At 37.4% G+C, this 21439-nt stretch overlaps 1 protein-coding gene across 3 annotated transcripts in view; it reads left to right on the top strand.

Moving 5' to 3' along the window:
• Positions 1–21439, top strand: part of dnc (phosphodiesterase dunce) — a 768665-nt gene that overhangs the window by 223258 nt on the left and 523968 nt on the right. The window contains exon 1 of one of the 3 annotated variants that reach the window (XM_074172545.1): positions 21017–21365. The exons of the other annotated variants lie outside the window; for them this stretch is intronic. Coding sequence (XP_074028646.1) covers positions 21250–21365 — 116 coding nt within the window. The 5' untranslated portion in view covers positions 21017–21249. Of the gene's footprint in view, positions 1–21016; positions 21366–21439 lie in introns of those variants that run through there. 3 annotated transcript variants of the gene reach the window in all.

Raw genomic sequence — 21439 nt, 5'->3', positions numbered from 1 at the left:
GGTTACGTAGCTCGTAACATATAAAATTTCTGATGTCCAATGTTTATTAGAACTCGCAATGGAACGGATACGGAAAAAAGATTGGGCTAATGCTGTAGCCCATGTGATCAAGGAAGAAGAGAAAATGTGGAATTTGGACGGGATGGTAGACATTGTTTCCGATCAAATAATAATAGATTTAAGTGTGACTGGAAATTCCTCTTCGGACGAGTCAATGGATTTTGAAACTTCATAAGCATAACATAGGTAATCATTTCTTTGCTTTGTAGTTCTCTTTCTATATAAAAGGGACTTTTTTTTTAAGAACTGTATTAGGCATAATAAGAAAATGTAATCAGTTTTACCATTGACACCAGGTAGGGCCACCTACTATAATAATTTTTACGTAATTACCTATGTGTTTCAATAAATGAAAATATTATTTTGGTACGCCTTTGCAGGGTTGGTAAGAGGATTATCTGTTGGTCACTTCAAATGCAACGTTGCTAATGAATCACCTTCAATTGAAAATTGTTATAGTATATATTTTTGGATGCTTTCGAAAGTCTGAAAATAGCAAAGTGTGGCAGGAAAACTTTCACGACAAAATTTATACCCTGAATCATTAATGTGTATCGGAAAGTGGAAGTGAAAGTGTATTCTGTTAGATATAAATAGAGAGTGTTGAAGTTAGGATTCAGTTTTCTCCCCCTCCTGATTGGTGAAACGCACGTCGAGAAAATATTGCATTTCTGGTGATTGAAGAAAGTGATAAAGTAAGAGTTGAATTGCTTCTATTGCTTTTATTAAACCAGCTATGAAAAATATTTTTTTGTTGATCATCAAATTACTAAAACTTCTGGAAATATCGAAAAATGTGTATTGTATAATTAATCATTTCCAGAGTGAATGGTATCATGTAAAATAATTATAGTATACCCGTAAAAAGAAAATAGAGACAAAATATCGATATATACTTTTCGAAATCAGCATCACACTCTATTCATATCATTTGTTGACATAGCTGGTGGTGGTTTACATAGTCCTTAGCATGATTTTTCCCTACTTCCGTACGTCTAGTTTCTACGTTTGACATCAAATGGCAGAAATATTACTCAGATAAAAGCATGATCTTGGATGCTCAATAAAGCAGTAAAAGCACAGAACAATTGATGCCGTTTTGGATCACAGATTGCAGAATAATATCTAATTAGGCCATAGTCCGGGGCACATTACCTTTTATACGGGTGGATTCCAAGGTGATACTCTGGGCCTCCTCAGCCTAGTTTGTATTCCATTTTTGCATGAGTCGTTGCGCCTAAATATTATGGCAAATTCGAGAAAAACCCCAGGACATCCATTATAATGATTTTATCAATACTGAAGTGGAATAACGAAGTACCTACTGAGAATATGCTATATCGAACTTTTTCTACTACTCTACTCACAGTAGTGAGGTAGACGGAATGAGTGCATCAATTTAATAACAGAACTAGAAAAGAAGTGAGGTTAGGTTGGGTTAATTCATAAGAGTACCAACAATTATATAGGGTTTTCCAACAGGGACTTACGAAGTTGATAATTGATAACGGCCATCTTGTTGAAGCTACATTCGTCAAATCAGTCTGTTGTCATTTATATAGTCTGTTTTGCCAAATCACCATGGACCGATATATCATTCAACAACTCGTGCAAATAAATAAATTGTTTTATAAAATGGGGTTGTGATGCAATGTTTGGAACCTTTGGTGTAGTAATGAATATTACTGGAAGAGTTTCCCAACACCAAACCGTTATTCCAACACCTCGACATGTGTTTCGATCACCAAGTGATCATCTTCAAGAGGAGGATCAAACAGTTTCATTTTCCTCTGGCAGAAGATGTGGGTCAACAATTAAATTATTATTCAGTTTAAAAAGAAAAATTGTGGAGTGACAATCACAACGGCACCTCAAGCTATTTATAGCATGTCTAGCTAACAATGCATCATGGGGAAGTCCAATTAGTGGATGGATATTGTCTGATCTATACGAGAGAAGTATAAGAAAACGACGTTGTACTGATTCAACATTCTCTGTATACAACTGATGAAAGTTTTGTGTCGAAGGTAAAACCTAGATCGGTGAATGTGAGAGGCCGTTGAAGAGGAATATCGTATATTGAATATTGATATGAAAATGTACGATTTTTAAGTATGTACGTCATTATATTTACTCGCTTTTAAAGGAAGATTATTGCGCAAAAACCATTGCTCAACAAGTTTCAGATTGAGGAGGAGTTGAAGACAGTCCTCGATGCCATTGATCTCACAGGTTATCCGCGTATATCAAACAGTTGATGTCAATGACCTCAACTATGTCGTTTATGAAGGCGTTAAAGAGAAATCGACCTAGGTTGCTTCCTTGGTGAACACCCGAGGTAGCTGCATATTCTACGGACTTAAAGCCATTGAATATAACATACTGACGCCTGTCAGTGAAGTATGATATGAAAAGTTGGATCAGGGTCAGAGAAAAGCCGTACCTATGGAATTTCGATAGCAGTAATCCTTGATCAAGTTTATCAAGCGCCTTAGAGAAGTCCGTATATATGACATCAGTTTGGGATCTTCTATCAATGATTTCAGAATATGTAGGGTAACATTGAAAAGGTTGGTGATTGTCGAGCTACCCTTCTTAAACCATGTTGAAGTGGTGTAATTTGATTGCTCAAATAATATAACCGGCTATAGATGGGGATTTCAAAAACTTGGGCAAAGTTGCATATTACTGATATGGGTCTATAATTACCGACATCAAACTTGTCCCCTTTTTTATAAATTTGCATTTTCCATAGGTCTGGGATGGTACTAGTTTTGATGCAGATATTTATTAATATTGTCAAAGGACGAGCCAAAACATATGCACAATCTCTGATAATCATTGCAGAGGTGCTGTCGGGACCTGTTTCATCTGTTTCAAAGCAGCAAACACTCCATTTTCTCCGAAGTAATGAATGTTTAAGAATTGTGAATATGGATGCTCATCGCTCAATTCGGTTGCAGAGCTGGTAATATATGATTTTGAGAAAAATTATCAAAGCTAATGACTGATTTCTAGAAGTTTCTCGCGAAGTAGAATATCCAAATGAGATTTGACGAAATTACGTACTTTAGAAATCACCTTCACAAATTTCACAAATCAATTGGGTGAAGATATATTACGAATGAGAAACAGCTCAGAGGGAACAGCAATTGTAAAACAAAATGAATATTGCACTCACGTTGGCGATATTGCGTATCCATTATGGAGTATCGAGGATGTTGGGAACTTCGATCATAAATCGTTTCTGGTTAGACATTATACCAGACAGCAGTAATGAATTTTTCATTTCCTCTTTGAGCGAACTCTTCTCGTTTCCTTGGAGAGTTTTTATTGTGGGAACGATAATGATTCATTCAATTTATAATTACTGGAGTAGCTTTCGAGTCATACTGAATATTTTCAATCGTTGAAAAAAATTGAAAGAGATACTGGGTGTACGAAAATCATTTTTCTTTATCACCTGCATGGTTAGATAGATAAATAGGCATTCATTGACTATATTATGTACAACAACATACATTTTAAGTAAATCAAAAATGTAGTACCTATAGAACGTTTTTTTTTGCATACGATACATACAGAACAATACAAATATATTCTAGATGAATGAAATGCAAAATATGTAGTATATGCGCAATTTTTTTCAAATACAAAACATAAGCACTACAGTAGAATCCTTGAGGCGTTCTAAGAGCGGTGCCTGGGCGAAAGTAGCGATTCACGTTGGATTTGAATCGCTGGAGATTAATTCCCAACGTTTCTTCGATGTTCTATACTATCAAAGTTGCAAGTGATGTTCACGTCTCCAATTAGGTGGATTTTATTTTTTCAGATGGAATCCAGCAGCTTCAGGGCATGCTTAAGGGCGGAGCTTCATACATGAGAACAATACTCCAAAAAAGGTCTGATCTGAACTTTAGAAAGCATCAAAAGTTGCTGAGGTGTGTACAGTTTTCTGGTGCCAAGACATATTGGTGTCCATTTTAACTCCCAACAAACTCATCGAAGCAAAAAGTGGAATTGTCTATCCTGACATCAGTATATCCGGTTCGAAGACACTTATCTTCTTGGAGAAAACCGATGGGTTTTGGTGGCATTGAATTGAACCTGGTTACTTCCCAAATCGAAATCACCTTTAGATCCTCATTGAGATATTCAACCTCCTTCTTCCGATCAAGATGTGCATCTGCAGCACATCCAGAATCCAAATTAAATGACGAGTCGCTGTCGTCAGCGAAGCAATATATTAGATTATTGGTTGTTTACAATGAGGCGGTGATATTCAATACAAAAAAAGATTGGATACAATATGGATACCTGGGGGAACACCAGCGTTGATGGTAAAAGTCCATCGATGGCTACTTGCAGGGACCGTTCTTTCAGAAAGCTGGAGCAAATGCTCATGTTACACACAGTCAAAGGCACTAGAAATATCAAGCGCAATAGGGCATGATATTTTTAAGGTTTTTGATCTTTGATATTTCTCGATTGCGTTATTCCAAATCTGGTGACATACCATAGAAGGTAGCTTGATGATCTTTGTTGTCGGAAGCCGTTCGCTCAAGATGTTGAAGCCTCCCAAATATTTAAGGTTATGGTGGTTTACCGCTTTCTCCATGATTTTTGATATCATTGCATCACCTTCAAAGTAAGGGGATTATTGTTTGGGGAAATTCTCCACCTGCACACGATGTTTTTGTAACCCAAAAGGAATTATTAAAACCATTGCGAACGCATCACTAACATTATCGTATAGAGCATTATTATTAAAAAAAAATTAAAATGTTGCCTGTACCTGCTCTCTACATTCTGGATGTTTTGTTGTACATCTACAAAATATATGAATATAATATCCGCATCAAAACATATTTTCACATACCCAAAACACGTTTATCTCTACGTCTGAACGCGTTTGAGATTTTGAGGCTGAGTTTTTCAAAATTATAACCGAAGACAAGTATTCAAACATGAAATAAAACGAGTACTTTTTGAAATTAGCCCCTATACAATCGATGAGTTTTTTTCTTGTCTACATTAGTAAAAAAGTTTTGTATTATTTTTTATTTTTGCTGTTTTGTTCAGTTATTTTAATAACTCTTGTTATATGAATGTGTCTGTTTTATAGTTGTATCTGATATGTATTGACTTGCTTCTTTGAGGCTCATTTTAATGGAATGGAATATTATTATCAGTATTATTATTATCAATATTTTTTTCACCGTAGTGTGCGCTGGTCAGGCCCTATCCCCCGAAGCCCCGATACATTCGGGAGGGCGCGCCAGCATTATCAACCAATAACCACTCCCCATCCCGTGGGGTAAGTGATCATTGGGTCCGAGAATCATCTACTCTGAACAAGCGCAGTGAGCCAAGAATGACAGCCTTCTGCATCTGTGCGCCTAAGATTTCTGCCTTAGTGCGGCAAGCCGGTATGATTTCAAGATTCGAGAGTAGTGAGGACATCAATCCACCAAGGACTCCAATAATCAGAACAACCATCTTGAAAAAGTGATCTGGATAGAGTCTGCGGAGTTCGATATTTTATCCGTTTTTCCTCTTCTTTTCTGACGATATTCGTCTCGCTAGGAGCTGAAAACTCCACGACAAATATCGTTTTGCTATGGTGGTCGAGAAGGACCACATCAGGCTTATCAGCTTGCATGAGCCTGAGGGTGGGAAACGAATAGTTCCAATAAATTCGGCACTTTCCATTCCCCACAACGGATTCAATATCCCCCGGAGCGTAGGGCAACACCGGTGTCTCGTCAATACCGTACGAGTGCCGTAGATGGTAATATAGAACTCTTAGGGCCGCGTTATGTCGATGGAAATAGGCCTAGACCGCATATGCTGGACATGCTGATAGCAAGTGCATTAGGGTCTCGGGCGCCTCGCGGCAGGCCCTGCACCTTGTGTCAGGAACCTCTATACCCATCACGCGACTGCGGTAGACTAAGGTGTTGAAGACTCCATCCTGGCAAGCCATGATGAACTCTTCAGTTTCCGCCTGCAGCCCACTCTACCTGAGAAAAGCGAACGTCAGGCGCTTTGATAAGCCAAGGTCTCCAATGTTATTGAAGGAGACCCCATGCATTGGCTTATCCTTGTGTTTCCGCAAAGATAAGGTGATCTCTGCGGCTTTTATCTGAGCTTTTTGCTGAACCGGTTCCAACTCGGTGACATAGTTGTGATCAACTCGTTCAGTGTCGAAAATTTTACCGAGTTCATCAGCTGCTCGGGCAGCTGCCCTAAAGAGAAATGCTCCAATTTCTGCTCTCTCATGGTCAAGGACCATGCAGAGAAGGGGATCCGAATTCCTGACGACTTTACAGGCTGTATTCAGCACCATTATGTCATGTAGACACTCCAAACTCAAAAGTCTACGGCCTCCCTGTTGTCGGGGGAAGTACAACCGTGAAACGGACGATTTGGGATGCAAACTCCTATAGAGATGCATCATTTTTTGGGTCTTTACGTCGAGTTGATACAGCTAGCTCCTCCCGGGCCCACTTCACTACTCCAAACGAGTAGAGTGAGATTGGAACGGCAAGCATATTTGTTGCAGCAACTTTGTTCTTCCCAGATAGTTCCGATGACCAGATCTGTCGAGGTTTGTGCTGATACTTACCGCGGAGAGATTTTTTCACTGCTGTTACCTCTTGTGAGTGGCGTTGTTCCACCCCGAGCTAAGTATACGTCTCTTCGGCATCCAGATGCTGTAAGATGCTTCCATCTACGAGCTGTATATCCTCTCCGTAGTCCCCGCATCGTCCTCTTTTGAGATGGACCATTGCACATTTGTCTATCCCGAATTTCATACCGATAGCACGCCTATTCCACCAACGAACAACCGAATCGTCAAATTATTTTCAGAACGTATACTTTGAAATAGAATTCAGTACTCGCTGAGAATTCTCTTTTACGTCATCTACCTCATCTACCTCATCTACCTCAAAGTGGTAATTTGAGTTTCGCAAAAAATCGGCCGGTACCATCTCATGTCAATACAGTGGTTGTTCGATATGATTAGTCGAGTTTCTGACATATATTAGTTCAGAATGAATGACTGGTGAAATGATACGTTATTGTGGTACAAAATCCATGAATTTTGTTTTCACGTATCTGGTATTTTTTTACGAATTTATTCTTTCAACGTCCGCATAATGCTTTGATAATATTACTTTTTCATAGTCCAACTTCTGACAAGAATTTCGAGTGTACAAACTAGCGGGAATCGAAAAAAAAACTGTTTACATCACCATCACTTTTGATCGACGACCTTTTTTCGGTTTCAGCTCCATTGGAAAGCTCCATTCCGGAGGTTGTTGACTGGTTTCCATCATAAGTTCGTGAACCCATGTCTCATCACCAGTCACAATGCTTTTTATGAATGTGGGGTCGGAATTGACTTCGTTTCCAAACCCAATTTAGGTCAGAGTTTTCATTGACCAAGTTCTTAGCTGTTTCGCTACCACAAATTGAAATTCTTTGTCGTCACAGTTTGTCTGGTTGAAGACTAGGATTTCTACGTATATTCATCTGAACGAGCTTTTATGCATCACTTTTAGAAGTGATTGCCTTTGCATGCCAAAAGGTGGGACAATTGCTTTTCTTCAATTCGAACAAATCTTTTGCGAATTAATTGTGATTATTGGTGGAAGGACGTTGTTGTGAACTTACTGACAACGATTATGTAATCGGAACATTTTCTAGTTTCTATGAACAAACCTTGCTGATTTATTCCATTGTCAATATACCTGGACAAATTTGGCGAAATTCTCAATTCAATAGTATATATTTCAATGTAATCAGCGAATTTTCCTCAAAACGTTTACCGATAATAGGAGGAGAGCTGGTTAATGGAAAAGCAGTTCATAACAGATTTTTACAACATAAAAGTTTCCTAACAAAGGGGCGAGTAATTTAATATTTCGAAGATTCCTTACATCAATATCGTATGTTCCATATTTTTCTGCATTAGCAGTAGTAATTTTTCACTGTTGTAGTAGTCAGCTTGTTTCAAAAGTTTTCTATTCTCATGATGTAGGTATATCAATTCAAAAGAGAGAATTCCATTAATTTTCCTTTAGTTTTTATATATTATGGCGGAGGATCTCGTTAAAATGGTGGAGTCCTATTACATAAAACTTGCTTTATAAACACCATTTAAGTTTGTTTGACGGTGGTTGACAATGTTTCATGGTGAATTTCATTAGTTCAAATTTTCATTGACTAATATGATATAAAATGATTTGAAATTCCTGAAAGAATCAATTAAATTAAAATGAATATCTGAAAATAACAGGTAGATGTGATACGGATAAAATAATTGAAACACACAATATGGCTTTTGAACAGATGTCAACATTTTCATTTCCATTTATTTGAAAGCGCTTCTGAAAACTACTCACATCTATGTAAGTTTATTACAAGACATATCTGGAAAATGGGGTTGCAGCACAAACTTAAACCAGTCCATTTCGTCTTTGATCAAGGCGTAATAATGATCAGACTCAACGCCAGAACCACAGTGAACAATCATCAGCTACAATTTTATTTGAGATAACCTAATTCGAAAACCTACTGTTTTGTTACAATTGTAGAAATTTGTAGAAAGTTATCGTGACACAATACTGTTTTAAAAATTCTAGTGAGATTTTTATCTTGCAGTGCCTAGTCAACACTTCAATTTTAAATGTTATTTAGATTTCGGAATAACTTGGTATTATAGGAGAAATAATAGGAGAAATGTTTTGTATACATTATGGTCCATGAATTGAATATCTCAACAAAATACGCGCGACAGATCTCGACTCATGCACCATCTATCAACGTGTGTACAAAGCTGGGTCAATCTCATTTCTTGCGTCGATAGTTTTGAAAAGGTTTTGACAAAATAGAAGCGAATTGGTGAAAAAATCAGGGTTTCTATGCATCTCAGCCAAGCCGTGCAGCTTTAAAATCAACTTACCTCCCTGAGTTGTGTTTTCACATTTCCAAGATTTTCAGGTGCACCACTTTCTACTGATAGCATCACAACTGATTTCTCACTTCAGTACTATGAAACTCACACATTTATTGAGAGGAATTAAATAATTCCCTGAATATTCAACATGTGCTTGTGACCTATAAGTCACAGTAGAGAAACTATGATCCACATAAGCTAAAAAATGTTCCCCAACTTCTTATATCAGCACAACTATCATTTTATGAATACCTACTGTTCTAGTTATTAGTATGCACCAGTTAAAATTTCTATACTTCTCGATAGAAAAACTCTGGACATTATTTTCACTATTTAGCTTTTAAATATTGTCATTTTTCGCAATTTGAAATTTTCAGAGTTGAACACAGAGAATCAAGTCGAATGTGCACACAGAGCCATCGTTTGACGGGAGGAGAAACTCAGAACTTTGGAAAAGTAGAACGATTCCTGCAATTCTAATTCGGAGTGGAGTTTCCAGAATTTGACACAAACGCTGCGCTGGTTCAATGAAGGTGGATGATGCTTGCACATTCGATTTTCGACTATTGAAATTTTAATGAAGCGCCTAAAATTCACTCTTTGATTCCACTAAGGCAGGGCTTGATGGAAATCATTTTATGTATAATTTTTTAATGGAAATAAATGGATTTTCGTTTACATATTAGAACAATAAACGAGTTACGTCTCCTGCGGATACGGAAAATGTAGCGTAATAGCAGGAACGTTGATCTTTGGTGAATATGTATTCGAATTTTTCAGAAAACTCAATCAATATACAGATGGAATGTTGTTAATTATGTATTTGCTTGTTTCAAAAGTTTTGTCTGTTTTGATGTCATGTGTTTTTGTAGCACCATATTTCAATAAATATTTATTCTACTGTGTCGTGATATACGTACACAGATCCATTGAGAATTTCATACTCTATACACTGTATCTGTTGATTTATTTTAAAATTTAAATTTTTTGCCCATTTCCAGCTCATTGTATATGATGTCGTTGTTGGTGTTAATGAACGCACTGTTTGACGTTAGTTTGCAAAATTTAATTCCGGAGATTCCGAAATGGTCGATCTACAATAATCCTGGACCAGGGTTTTTTATGTCCTGGAAACTGGAATATCATGAACCTATTTTTCCTGTAGGTAATGTTTTGTTACTGTATAATCATGTAAATCAGCAGCATACATCATCAGCATATAATACAATATCTTCATCAACTACATTTGGTATTTAATTTTTGTACAGCATATACAGTGTGTACGCAAAGTATGGAATAAATTCGATATTTCCAAAATCAACGGTTGTTTTACAAAAACATGAACCACGTCGATTTTCGATTTTTTATTTTAATATTCTACATTTCATAAAAAAATTTCATTATACAGGGTGATCCATATTAATGTGATGACGTCATCGGTAATTTTTTAAATGCAACACCCTGTATTCGGTGTCAGTTTTAAATAATCCGTAACAAGCTGATTCCGAAAAGGTATGACACTTGGGGTATAACGAACATATTTTGAAAGATGTGTGCTTGGAAAATAAATTTTATTGATATCTAATAAAAATAGAAATCCATTAATTATTTTATGCTTTTTTCTAATGATTGATTTAACAATGGGAAAGTAATCCAGTAATAAATACATGACCTTATTTTAAATGTTCGAACTGTAGTCCTTGCTGTAGTTGACAGTAATCGTGCTAACAAGTATTTCTTATTAATTTCAAAAAACCAGGCGGCTAGTTTTTTTTGTTATTGAGAAATGTCATTATTTCGATTGATGTTCAGTAACTGTTGAATAGGACAGTAGTTGATGTATTAATTCGTGAATTTTCTGTAGTATTGCTTCGAATCAATTTGAAGTAGTAATGAATTTAAGTGTAAAGCAAATAATTGAAATACTCATGATGATTGGCTATGGAGACAGATCGCGAACTCAGGTGGAAGTGTGTAACTCATTTAATGAAAAATATCCAGAAAGACGCGTAACGCAGTCAGCAGTAAGTAAGATTGTCGTTCTTCTGTAAATGATGATACAAAACTAGATGTTCTACTTGCTTTTGAAGAAGATATGCACACTTCTGTTCGTAAGGTTAGTCGTGATTTCGATGTCAGTAAAACAACTGTACACAAAATATTAAAATTGGAAAAATGGCATCCTTTCAAAATCGAACTTCTACAGGAATTAAACGAGGATGATACAGATAGAAAAATAAAATTTTGTGAAGCCATGATGGATAACTGCCACCGAGACCGTCTCCTCGTAAAAATATAATTTTTTCTGATGAAGCCACTTTTACATTAAATGGTGGGGTCAACTGTCAGAATTGTAGGTACTGGGTCAAAGAAAAACGCCACTGAATGCGTGAGAACCATACACAATACCCGCAAAAGGTAAATATATGGGCTGGCATTGCAAGAAACAGGATTATCGGACCCTATTTTTCGACGGTACTTTAGACGGGCCAAGAAACCTTTAGTTTTTAAGGGGATATCTTGCACCTTTTTCAATTAATTTATTTCCCAGTAGAATTAATCCTGGAAGTTTTGATGAAAGTTTATGATTTCAACAGGATGGTGCGCCTCCACATTATGCTGCAGATATTCGAAGGTTTCTCGACCAAATGTTTACGAACAGATGGATTGGTAGACGTGGACATGTTGAATGGCCAGCGAGGTCTTCAGACTTGAATCCTTTGTGTTACTTTATGTGGAGCCACCTGAAGAATGTTGTTTATGAAACAAAACTAGCAAATATTCAAGAATTCAAAGAGATAATTCAAACAGAAATAAACAATATTTCTCGAGAAACTATAAACAAGGTTCAACAGGAATTTATTCAACGTTTAGGTTACTGTCAAATACAGCAAGGACTACAGTTCGAACATTTAAAATAAAGTCATGTGTTTATTACTGGATTACTTTCCCATTGTTAAATTAATCATTAGAAAAAAATATGAAATAATTATTTAATTTCTACTTTTATTAGATATCAATAAAATTTATTTTCTAAGCGTACATCTTTCAAATTCTGTCCGTTAGACCCCAAGTATCATACCTTTTCGGAATCAGCTCGTTACGGATCATCTGAAACAGACACCAGTGTGATGGCTGACACTGTCACAAAGTTATAGTATAATCATATTTGTTCAAATGATGAACATTTTTTTCATTGGCTTGATATATTGCTTGTATGGTTGATTTACCTTCACGAAATCCAGTTTATTCTTTTGCTAACAACACATCATCATCTGAAAACTTAAGTATTCGTTTGTTCATGAGCTTTTCAAATATTTTACTGGGATTTGGTGATAATGATATGCGTCTGTAGTTACTTTCATCATCTGCTGCCATTTAAAAAAATTGGCGTTGGTGTCGCGACGCCCTAAAGGATGACGCCTAGTGCTGGATCTCTACTCTGCTTTCACAGAATATGGATATTCATTTTCATTTTTTAGACATTTTCCCGCGGAGTTTTATATGGGACACCCTGTACACTTATATTATTTGTAATGCTGTAGCTTGTAGGTTATGTTATGACTATTCCAATAAGTTTACATGATGCGTGTCTTTCATACATTTGTACGAACTTCGGCGATGAATAAATTTGATATGATACATTCCGTTTAGTAATATCTATAATAAAAATTCCGTAAACTACCCAATTTCAACTTGAACAATGGAAGTCTTTACCCAAGAAATATTTTTCACCATCTCACTTTACTTTGAATTTCAAAACCTTCGAGTACTAATGGATGAATGTTGAGTTCTATAGTCTATCAACACCCAAGAAGTTACGGCAAAGGTATAGTTGACCTCAGAACCGGAGGGTTGGCATCATAATCATCGAATAAATTAAACTTTGAAGTTCCGGTCCCTCGGGACCTGTATTGTAGAACATTTACTAAAGGATACCACTTCGCAGACATGGCCAGAGGCTTTCAATACAAGAGCAAAATATTACACGAACACATTGTTTCATAATAATATTAGGTGGTTTTGAAAGTTCTGAACGTTTTTCTATAATATTTCAATGGATACTCATTCAATTTAATCGAAATGAGCACTTTTGCCAACGTAGCACAAGTTGACTCATTTCGTTAGAATGAAAATCAGATGCAAGTCGACGTATGCTGTTTTTGTTATCGAAGTGTTTGAAAAGATTGTAGTCGGTTGGCAAAAGGTCTGGGAGTATTGACCAGTGCTGGCTGCTGCTGACGCATTTCTCTCTACATTTCGTCGATTTCCCCACATTAGGGCCCCCGCGCACTGGCAACTTTAATCACCAGCAACAGTTTACCCACCCATGAATTGTCCACCACCGCGCTGGCAACTAAAATAGTTGCCTCTCAGCTCAGTCTACAATGGATATCGTGGAAGCCACCTGTGCTGTGCGCTTATTCTGAGACAGCGAAAAAATAAGCAAAGAAACGAAACGTTTTGGATACATCCATTAATTACTTCACGACTTCTTGACGGGCAATTTTATAAGCTCTTCGACAGATTGAAAGAACATCCAAATAAGTTCTTTAATTATTTCAGAATGAGCATATAATCTTTAGATCATCTATTGATTTCTCTTTGCACACGAATTACTTACCGAAATACATCATTACGACAAGCTGTACCACCTCAAGAAAGAAAACATTAATTAACACTACCAAATATTAATAATTTATTGCAAAGTAGATCATATAAAGTAAAAATAAAAAAGATTTATTGGTGTTTAATTCTTAAATGGTATTTTCAGTACACTAAAAATTGAATCTAAAGCAAATGGAACTTCAAACGTTCAAGCCAGTCTCTATATACCTACCGCAGTAGGTTTAATGGACTGACGCCTATCAGAAAACAACTCCCCTGGCTAATACCACGAAGGGCGTCAGTGTAGGAATCTTCACAGGAAATTTCCTGCGTATGCAATTGACAATACAACTGAAAGAACCGACCTTCAATTATGGAACGGGTACACTTGCAGACCGGTTTCGGGCTTATTAGCCACTCATCAGTGCAAGACAGTGACCATCATCGACCTAAAGTCAATGGTACTCCACAATTGAAAATCGGAATTCTTTTAGAGTATTTCATTCCTCTTCCGAAGTTGGAGCTAACATCACAAAATGTCACTCCATCTAGTGGACGAGGTACTAACCAACTGCATATCCGTAATTTGCCCGATTCCTCTGAATAAGGAAGAAAAACTTTCTTATTAGTCAGTGGGCTATGCTTGAAGACTGGCAGTAAACAAATCTAAAGCAAATGGAACTTCAAACGTTTAAGCCAGTCTCTATATACCTACACAGTAGGTTTAATGGACTGACGCCTATCAGAAAACAACTACTTCCCTGGCTAATACCACGAAGGGCGTTGGATTATATCCGACATATGCATATTGCATATGCAGGAAATTTTCTGTGAAGATTCCTGTACTGACGCCTGTCGGATATAATCCAACGCCCTTCGTGGTATTAGCCAGGGGAGTACTTCTTTTCTGATAGGCGTCAGTCCATTAAACCTACTGTGTAGGCATATAGAGACTGGCTTGAACGTTTGAAGTTCCATTTGCTTTAGATTTGTTTACTGCTAGTCTTCAAGCATAGCCCACTGACTAATAAGGAAACTAAAAATTGTTTTAGAACTTCTTAAAATAAACCATTTTTTCTAATTTCTACCAGCATACTCCATTAAATGCGTATTGTACAACGTTAGCCGCTTCTCGATTGCCAAAATAAACGTTTCAACATCTAACGTAGTCATTGCTTTGAAAAATAGGAAATGCACATGTACTCCAGACCAAAGCCGTCTAGCAACTGAATAGTTGATAGTGCGCGAGGTTACGTAGAAATTCACGTTGTTCATTTCTGCCGGCAACTGTTTAGTCACCCTTGGAATAGGTCTAGACGCAATTATTTAGTCACGGCAACTTTAAAGTCGCCCGTGCGCGGGGCTGCATTCAATACCGTGTGCGTAATTTAGATTTCTTTAAAGCAACCAAACAGTTGCTTTGACAAAGTTGCCAGTGCGCGGGGGCCCTTAGGATCCTACTGTAATGGTTTGGCCCGGTAGAACTCACCTCGAGACGTGACAAATGCTGTGGAGCATTGAAATTGTTTCAAACCCTTGGGAGCTGACGCTCAGTTCTTCCGCCATCCCACACACCATTTGTAATGGGTCACTCTCCGCCAGGGTCCTCAAATCTTTGCCCTGGATTACTGTAGGCCTACCCTACCACTTCGTTTGTGAATTTTATCCACAATCATAATCTCATACTTACATTTCTTATGTATTTATAGTTTTTGAGATATTGACGAAAAATTTAAGGCCTTTTTGAGTTTCAGTTTGTCAATAATTATTTCAACTTATTTGTGTGCTGTGAAATCATTAAAATATATTGTTGTAAATTATGCCCGAAAGAAAATAACGTCGGCCGCCACTGGTAGCCATAAACCAATTGTGACGTAGCTAAGAGCGCGCGAATGTATGATGTTCGCTGCCGCTCTAGATGTAGCGAGAATAATTTTACCGATTTCGATGGAATTCAGGCGAAAGTTCTACTGCATTCAATTACGATATATAAACGCTAGTCAGGAGCATATAGACACAATCAAATGAAAGTTACAGTGCGGTACGCGAAGTGATCTAGTAAGGCGATAGACATTCGAATAATAATTGAGGTGTTTGTTGTATTTGAAGTGAAATAAAGTTAAGTTTGATTATTGTTCAGTGTAGTCAATTATTGGTCGACCCACGGGGAAAAACGTAACGATATTTTTTACATGTCATTCTGAATCCAAACAGTGGTCGCTTATATGTTTATGAGTTTTTTATGTTTGCTCAACACGAATTTACCTTATGAACTAGACTCTGCTGGGAGATGACTTGACTGATCAGAGGGACATTGGTATTCATTATCATACTTTTATGGAATCTTATGCTGAATGAGTTACTCCGTCATCTAGAATATAATGGACACAGACTGGGCTATGCAAGTCTGTGGCGAATGGAACGATAAAGTGAGAAGACACATACAGTAGGCTTCAACCAAAGGAATAGAACTAAACATGAACCTATTCAAATCGTTCATGACAGTATGATTGTTTACAATAATAGGTCTGAGATACGGGAATTATACTGTCGTAATGAAAGGTTAAATATCTGGAATAATTACTAGACTAAAGTTTGGACCTGAACCAATATCTAGAAATTTCAAAATGGGAAGCGGTTGTAGCAGCTCTCTGGCCAGAATAAGTGCCAACGTAAAATATGGGATTGAAACCATATCTGATATGGGCTTTTTAACTCATCTGACAGAATATATTGTTCTTCTTGTTTAAAGACTGCTTGAGTACTGAGGATACACTATAAAAACACACTTTTGTCTATTTTCCACGAATGTTTTATATGTGTTGACTAGTTTCGGTCAATATACCTATTTATACCTACATTGCCTATATCTATCAAAAATAATTTGATACCTACATTGTCTATACTAGCGGTAACCTAAAATCAGTGAAAATGAATATCAAAAAAATTAATAAATCGTCAATCAAAAAGTACTGCTTAAGTAAAAAAATCTTTTGAATAACTATAGACCAGTTGGTTTACTATATGTGCATTCAAAACTGAAAAACTTCTCCAAAATATCCCAGGGCAAAGTGGAGTCTTCTATCTCTTCCTTGAGCTACCCTACCTTGAGCTTCCACTATTCAGAACTAGGTAGGGAAAATACTCGTAACCAGTTGATGTATTCTTACACGATCACAATCACACACAATATGCGACCGAGTATCTCAGCAAAATCCTCTCTCTCTCTCTACGATCGGATCGTTGGGAAAGTCACGTTGGATAACCACTGTCGTTTTACGTTAAGAAGGGTCAACGAATCTCGTTGGGTGTCGATGTCGAAACTTGACTTTATAACTGGGGAGACTCGTTTCTCTTTGATATTCAAGAATTGAGTTCATTGTCGATCCCATAGATGGCGTCTCCGTAAGAGGAGGTGTCGTCGATCGTACTCATAGTTATCCAATTCGAGAACAGTTGAGTCCACTGATATATCAGAGTGAGAAATGTTTAAAATAATTCAGTTTATTCAACGCGTATTTGTGGCATAAATCCGGGAGCTTCTAACAGTGACTTAATCCAAAATATCCCAAGACAAAGTGAAGTCTTTTATCTTCTCCTCGAGGTAGCTCTAGGTAGGAAAAGTAACCAGTTGATGTATACTCACACGATCACAATCACGACTAAAAAACAATAATATAAGAGGTAGCAATCTCAAGTTTATCAAACACAATTGATATGCGTTAGAATATGTTGTTAACAGCCAGTATTCCTCAGCAAAATATTCCTTCTCTTTACGATCGCACCGTTGGAACAGACGCGTTGAAAGCCACAATTGTTTTGCGTTGGGGACCCGAAGGGTTGTCACATACGAGACTGAGTTATTTATGAGCCAAATCTAACACTATCATTCTACAAAAGACCGGACCGAACAGAAATTTCGGAACAAGTGGAGGAGCACATATTGAATATGTGCATGGACCACATGACACCGAAGTACACCTTTAACACAAACTTCACGGCCAAAATCATAAGCCGTGAAGAGTGGAAGACCATTAGTCATCCCGAAAACATGTTTGGAAAAAACACCTGGTATACAGATGGATCGAAGACCAAACATGTCTGGAACGGGAGGTGGAATATACCGAGCGGAGAGAAATCTAAACTACAGCTATCCGCTAGAACTATACACATCTGTATTTCAGGCGGAAGTGTATGCTATTTTGCTGTGTGCAAGGCTTATTAAATTGAGATCTCAAAGAAATGAGCGGATCAATATTTTTACGGACAGCAAGAGCGCACTAGGGGCTCTAACAAACCCGAAGGTGACATCAAAACTGGTCTGGGAATGCCATGAAGAACTGAATGAACTTGCAAACAGGAACAAATCAACTTTGTACTGGGTGCCAGGGCATTAAGGAATCACAGGTAATGATAAAGCTGATGAATGCGCTAGACGTGGATCATCAACTTCATATGTAGGTCCTGAACCAGCTCTGGGGGTACCAAAATCATTGGTACGAAACCAGATTAGGACATGGACCAATAAGAAGCATACAGACAAAAGTACCTGGCAACAAACACAGTAGAACCTTCATTAAGAAACCGTCCGAGAAAAGAACCGAAGAACTACTTCAAGATAGTAGGGATCGGCTCAGAATAATTACAAGGTTAATAAGCGGTCATTGTCCGCTTAGAGGACACCTGAATAAAATGGGGCTGTACAACGGAGACCTCAGCTGCAGATTATGCAACGAAGGGACAGAAACAGATCTACAAATCTTATGCGAATGTGAGGCACTGAATCATAGGAGGCAGACAATATATGGAAGTACAAAATTACGCCCAGAAGAATATGACGAACATCCAACACGGAACCTGTACAAACTAGTACAGGAAACGAGACTGGTGGAATGGGTGACATGAGTGACGCAATAAGCCCAAGAGGCTGGTGTTTTCTGGAGACTTGGACTGAATAGACAAGTCAGACACCTCCCAAGGTACATGATCATTGATATCTGAAATCATGGAGAAAGCTCAAATCATCACATTCTCTAATATGTGGAATACTTGAATATATTAAGAGTTTGTCAGTGTTATATCAGAAAATAAAGATCTACAGACGTGTTTCTTACGCCAACCATATTTGGAACAACGCCGTCATAATACACGGACTGTTCAAAAATGATCATTTCAAGTTTGATCGTCTTCGGCATCAGAGCTTACTAATTGAACTTCGACGTTATGGCTTGTTGGTAGGTCTCCAGGGTTTTCAAAGACCGTTTTTTCAAACAACAATCGGCGTTTTTTCCTGGGGTACTTTTACCACCAACACGAATGTAGCTCAGGGATACATATTGCCCCCAACAATTAACGATCTATTTTGGGAGACCACAAATTCAATGTTTTGCATAGGTGATAGTTTACTTGCCTCTTCTTTTTATAGAGATGCAACAATTCTGATATCGGTTTGGCTCAGTATTCCTTTCACACAATTGTAGTTGAAATCATGATAGAATATGCGTTTTTGTTTTGGTGCTTATTTGGAAATGACGAAAGCAGTGATAAGCAGCACTGGAGACCCAGCTTGGAAAATAAATTGTTCGAGTTACAAGGTATCATACAGAAAACAAATTTCGAAACACTTGGGATAACTCAAAATTGGGAATATCTTGAATAACTGAAAGATATAGAGAACAAAAACAGATAGATGAAGATACTCCCAATACTCGAAAATTATAGGAAATATGCAAATATGGGGGAAATAACTTAGGGAATGCTTGGGAACCATACTTTATAATACACATGGAAGAACCTCAATAATGAACCTTCTACTGAGAAACTGAAGAATTGCTCAAACGAAATAACGAGTGCTTTAGAAGAATTACGGGATTAGGTACTCATTGGATAGTGTTCATTCAGAGAACACTTAAACAAAAAACTGTTGAGTCTCGAAGACCTTAGCTGCAGACAGTTCGTCTGCAGCTAAGAATTTGAGGCAATAGATCAAAGGAAGCAAGCGATTTCTGTATAATCATAATGTCAGACGTTTGTGTGAAAGTGGTTGACAATGTTTCGTGGTGTATTTCATTAGTTCGGACTTCCATTGTCTGATATAATAATAATTGATTTGATAACCCTGAAAAAATCGAAAGAGATTAACCGAAAATAACAATTTTATCAAACACAAAACTGAAATTACAAAGAAATAACATACAACTACAACCAAACAAATAAAAATTGAAATATTAATAGAAGCTGAAAAAATTGAAAAATTAAAAATATTATTAACAAAAAATGAAAGAATAAAAATTAAAAGATTTCAAACCAAGTTTTGTCACAACGTTTCGATTGTTAGTATCCACAATCTGTGATAACTGTACTCATTCCTCCGAGATCTGACTATTTATAGGTCATTCGAGTGCTTTCACCTATCCCCTCTTTCCTCTTTCCGCTTCATCGGTTTTGGCGGGAGATGACCGTTTGTTGGGAGTTGGTCGTTTTTCGCTTGATTAGAGGTTTCCATAAGTATCTCTATGCTAGCTTGACTAAATGCGTTATTGGACAACATATACGCGGCTCCTTTGAATTTTTTTCCTAAACCAGTGTTCTTCTTTGTGGATGATTTCAATGGCCTCTTAGTTTCACCGATGTATGATTTTCCGCACTCGCAGGGTATCCGGTAAATGCAATTCTTGGAATCGCAGTCCGCGTTTGGTGGTCTGGTTTTCGTGAGGCTGCTACGGATAGTGTTCCCAGATCTGAAGCAGGTCCTGATGTTATACTTGGACCTGATCCGTCTTATCCTTTCCGATAATCCTCTGATGTAGGGAAGTACAAGTACTGGTTGTTATTTTCGGTTAATCTCTTTTGATTTTTACAGGTTTATCAAATCAATTTATATTATATAGACAATGGAAGTCCGAACTGATGAAATACATAATGTCAGAGATATGGCAGCAATTCAATGAAGTATGTGTAGGAATTAATACAGTAAGAAAATTGTTGGAATGGGTGTTATGAAAATATATTCCATGAAAGTATTCAGGAAACCAGCGTCAACTATTCACGTTGAGTCATTAGTCATTAGTCATGTGTAAACCGCCGGTCAGGCGGAAAAATGTTCAACATGTTCGATATTTCCACGAAATGCCACCTACTCGACATTGAGCTCGAGCACGTTTTCCAAAAAGTTTTGGCATCCACCATGCGCACACTTTCGCGCGTCTTCGAAAATGATTATGGCACTTTGTCAAGTATTCCTCACTGACCACAATCAACGAGGTGCGGACTAGAATCAGCCCTGGATGTTTTGGGATGTCGCATCTATTTTTGCCGCTCCACTTCGGTGACAAGTGTCTTTCTATTTTGAGTGTATTCAGTTTGTCGCTGGTCCATAATACAAGTCAACAACTGTGGAAAACTTCACATGCGGTCGATAATTTCGATCTGTTGAAATAAAGTGTGTTTTTATTCAGTTTAATGTGATGGTTATCGACTTGCTATCTGAAACCGAACTCTTTTTGTGAATGTAAACATTGACCTGTGCCAATTCATAAACCGATGTAAAACAAGTGAACTTGCATCATTAAATAGTTTCTGCGTGGGTGGTTTTTGTTCATTTGTTTATAATAATGTCTGGAGCGCATCATAGAAAGAAACATAATGACGACTTCTCGGCGTTTGAGCACAGGGTATTGAGAAGAAGAAGAGGTTGGACCGTGGTGATCGGGCCTGAGATTCAGAGGGGGTAATTAATGTTTATTTACTATCACAGAGAATTGTAAATGAAAATGTATGCTTATTGATTGGGAAGGATGTAAT

This window comes from Leptinotarsa decemlineata, unplaced genomic scaffold (genome assembly GCF_025532065.1).
Source record: "Leptinotarsa decemlineata unplaced genomic scaffold, Ldec_3_MD MMD2_tig00000133_RagTag_RagTag, whole genome shotgun sequence".
Taxonomy (NCBI): domain Eukaryota; kingdom Metazoa; phylum Arthropoda; class Insecta; order Coleoptera; family Chrysomelidae; genus Leptinotarsa; species Leptinotarsa decemlineata.
Note: the sequence above shows the minus strand (reverse complement) of the source record. Positions and strands in the feature narration are given on the sequence as shown.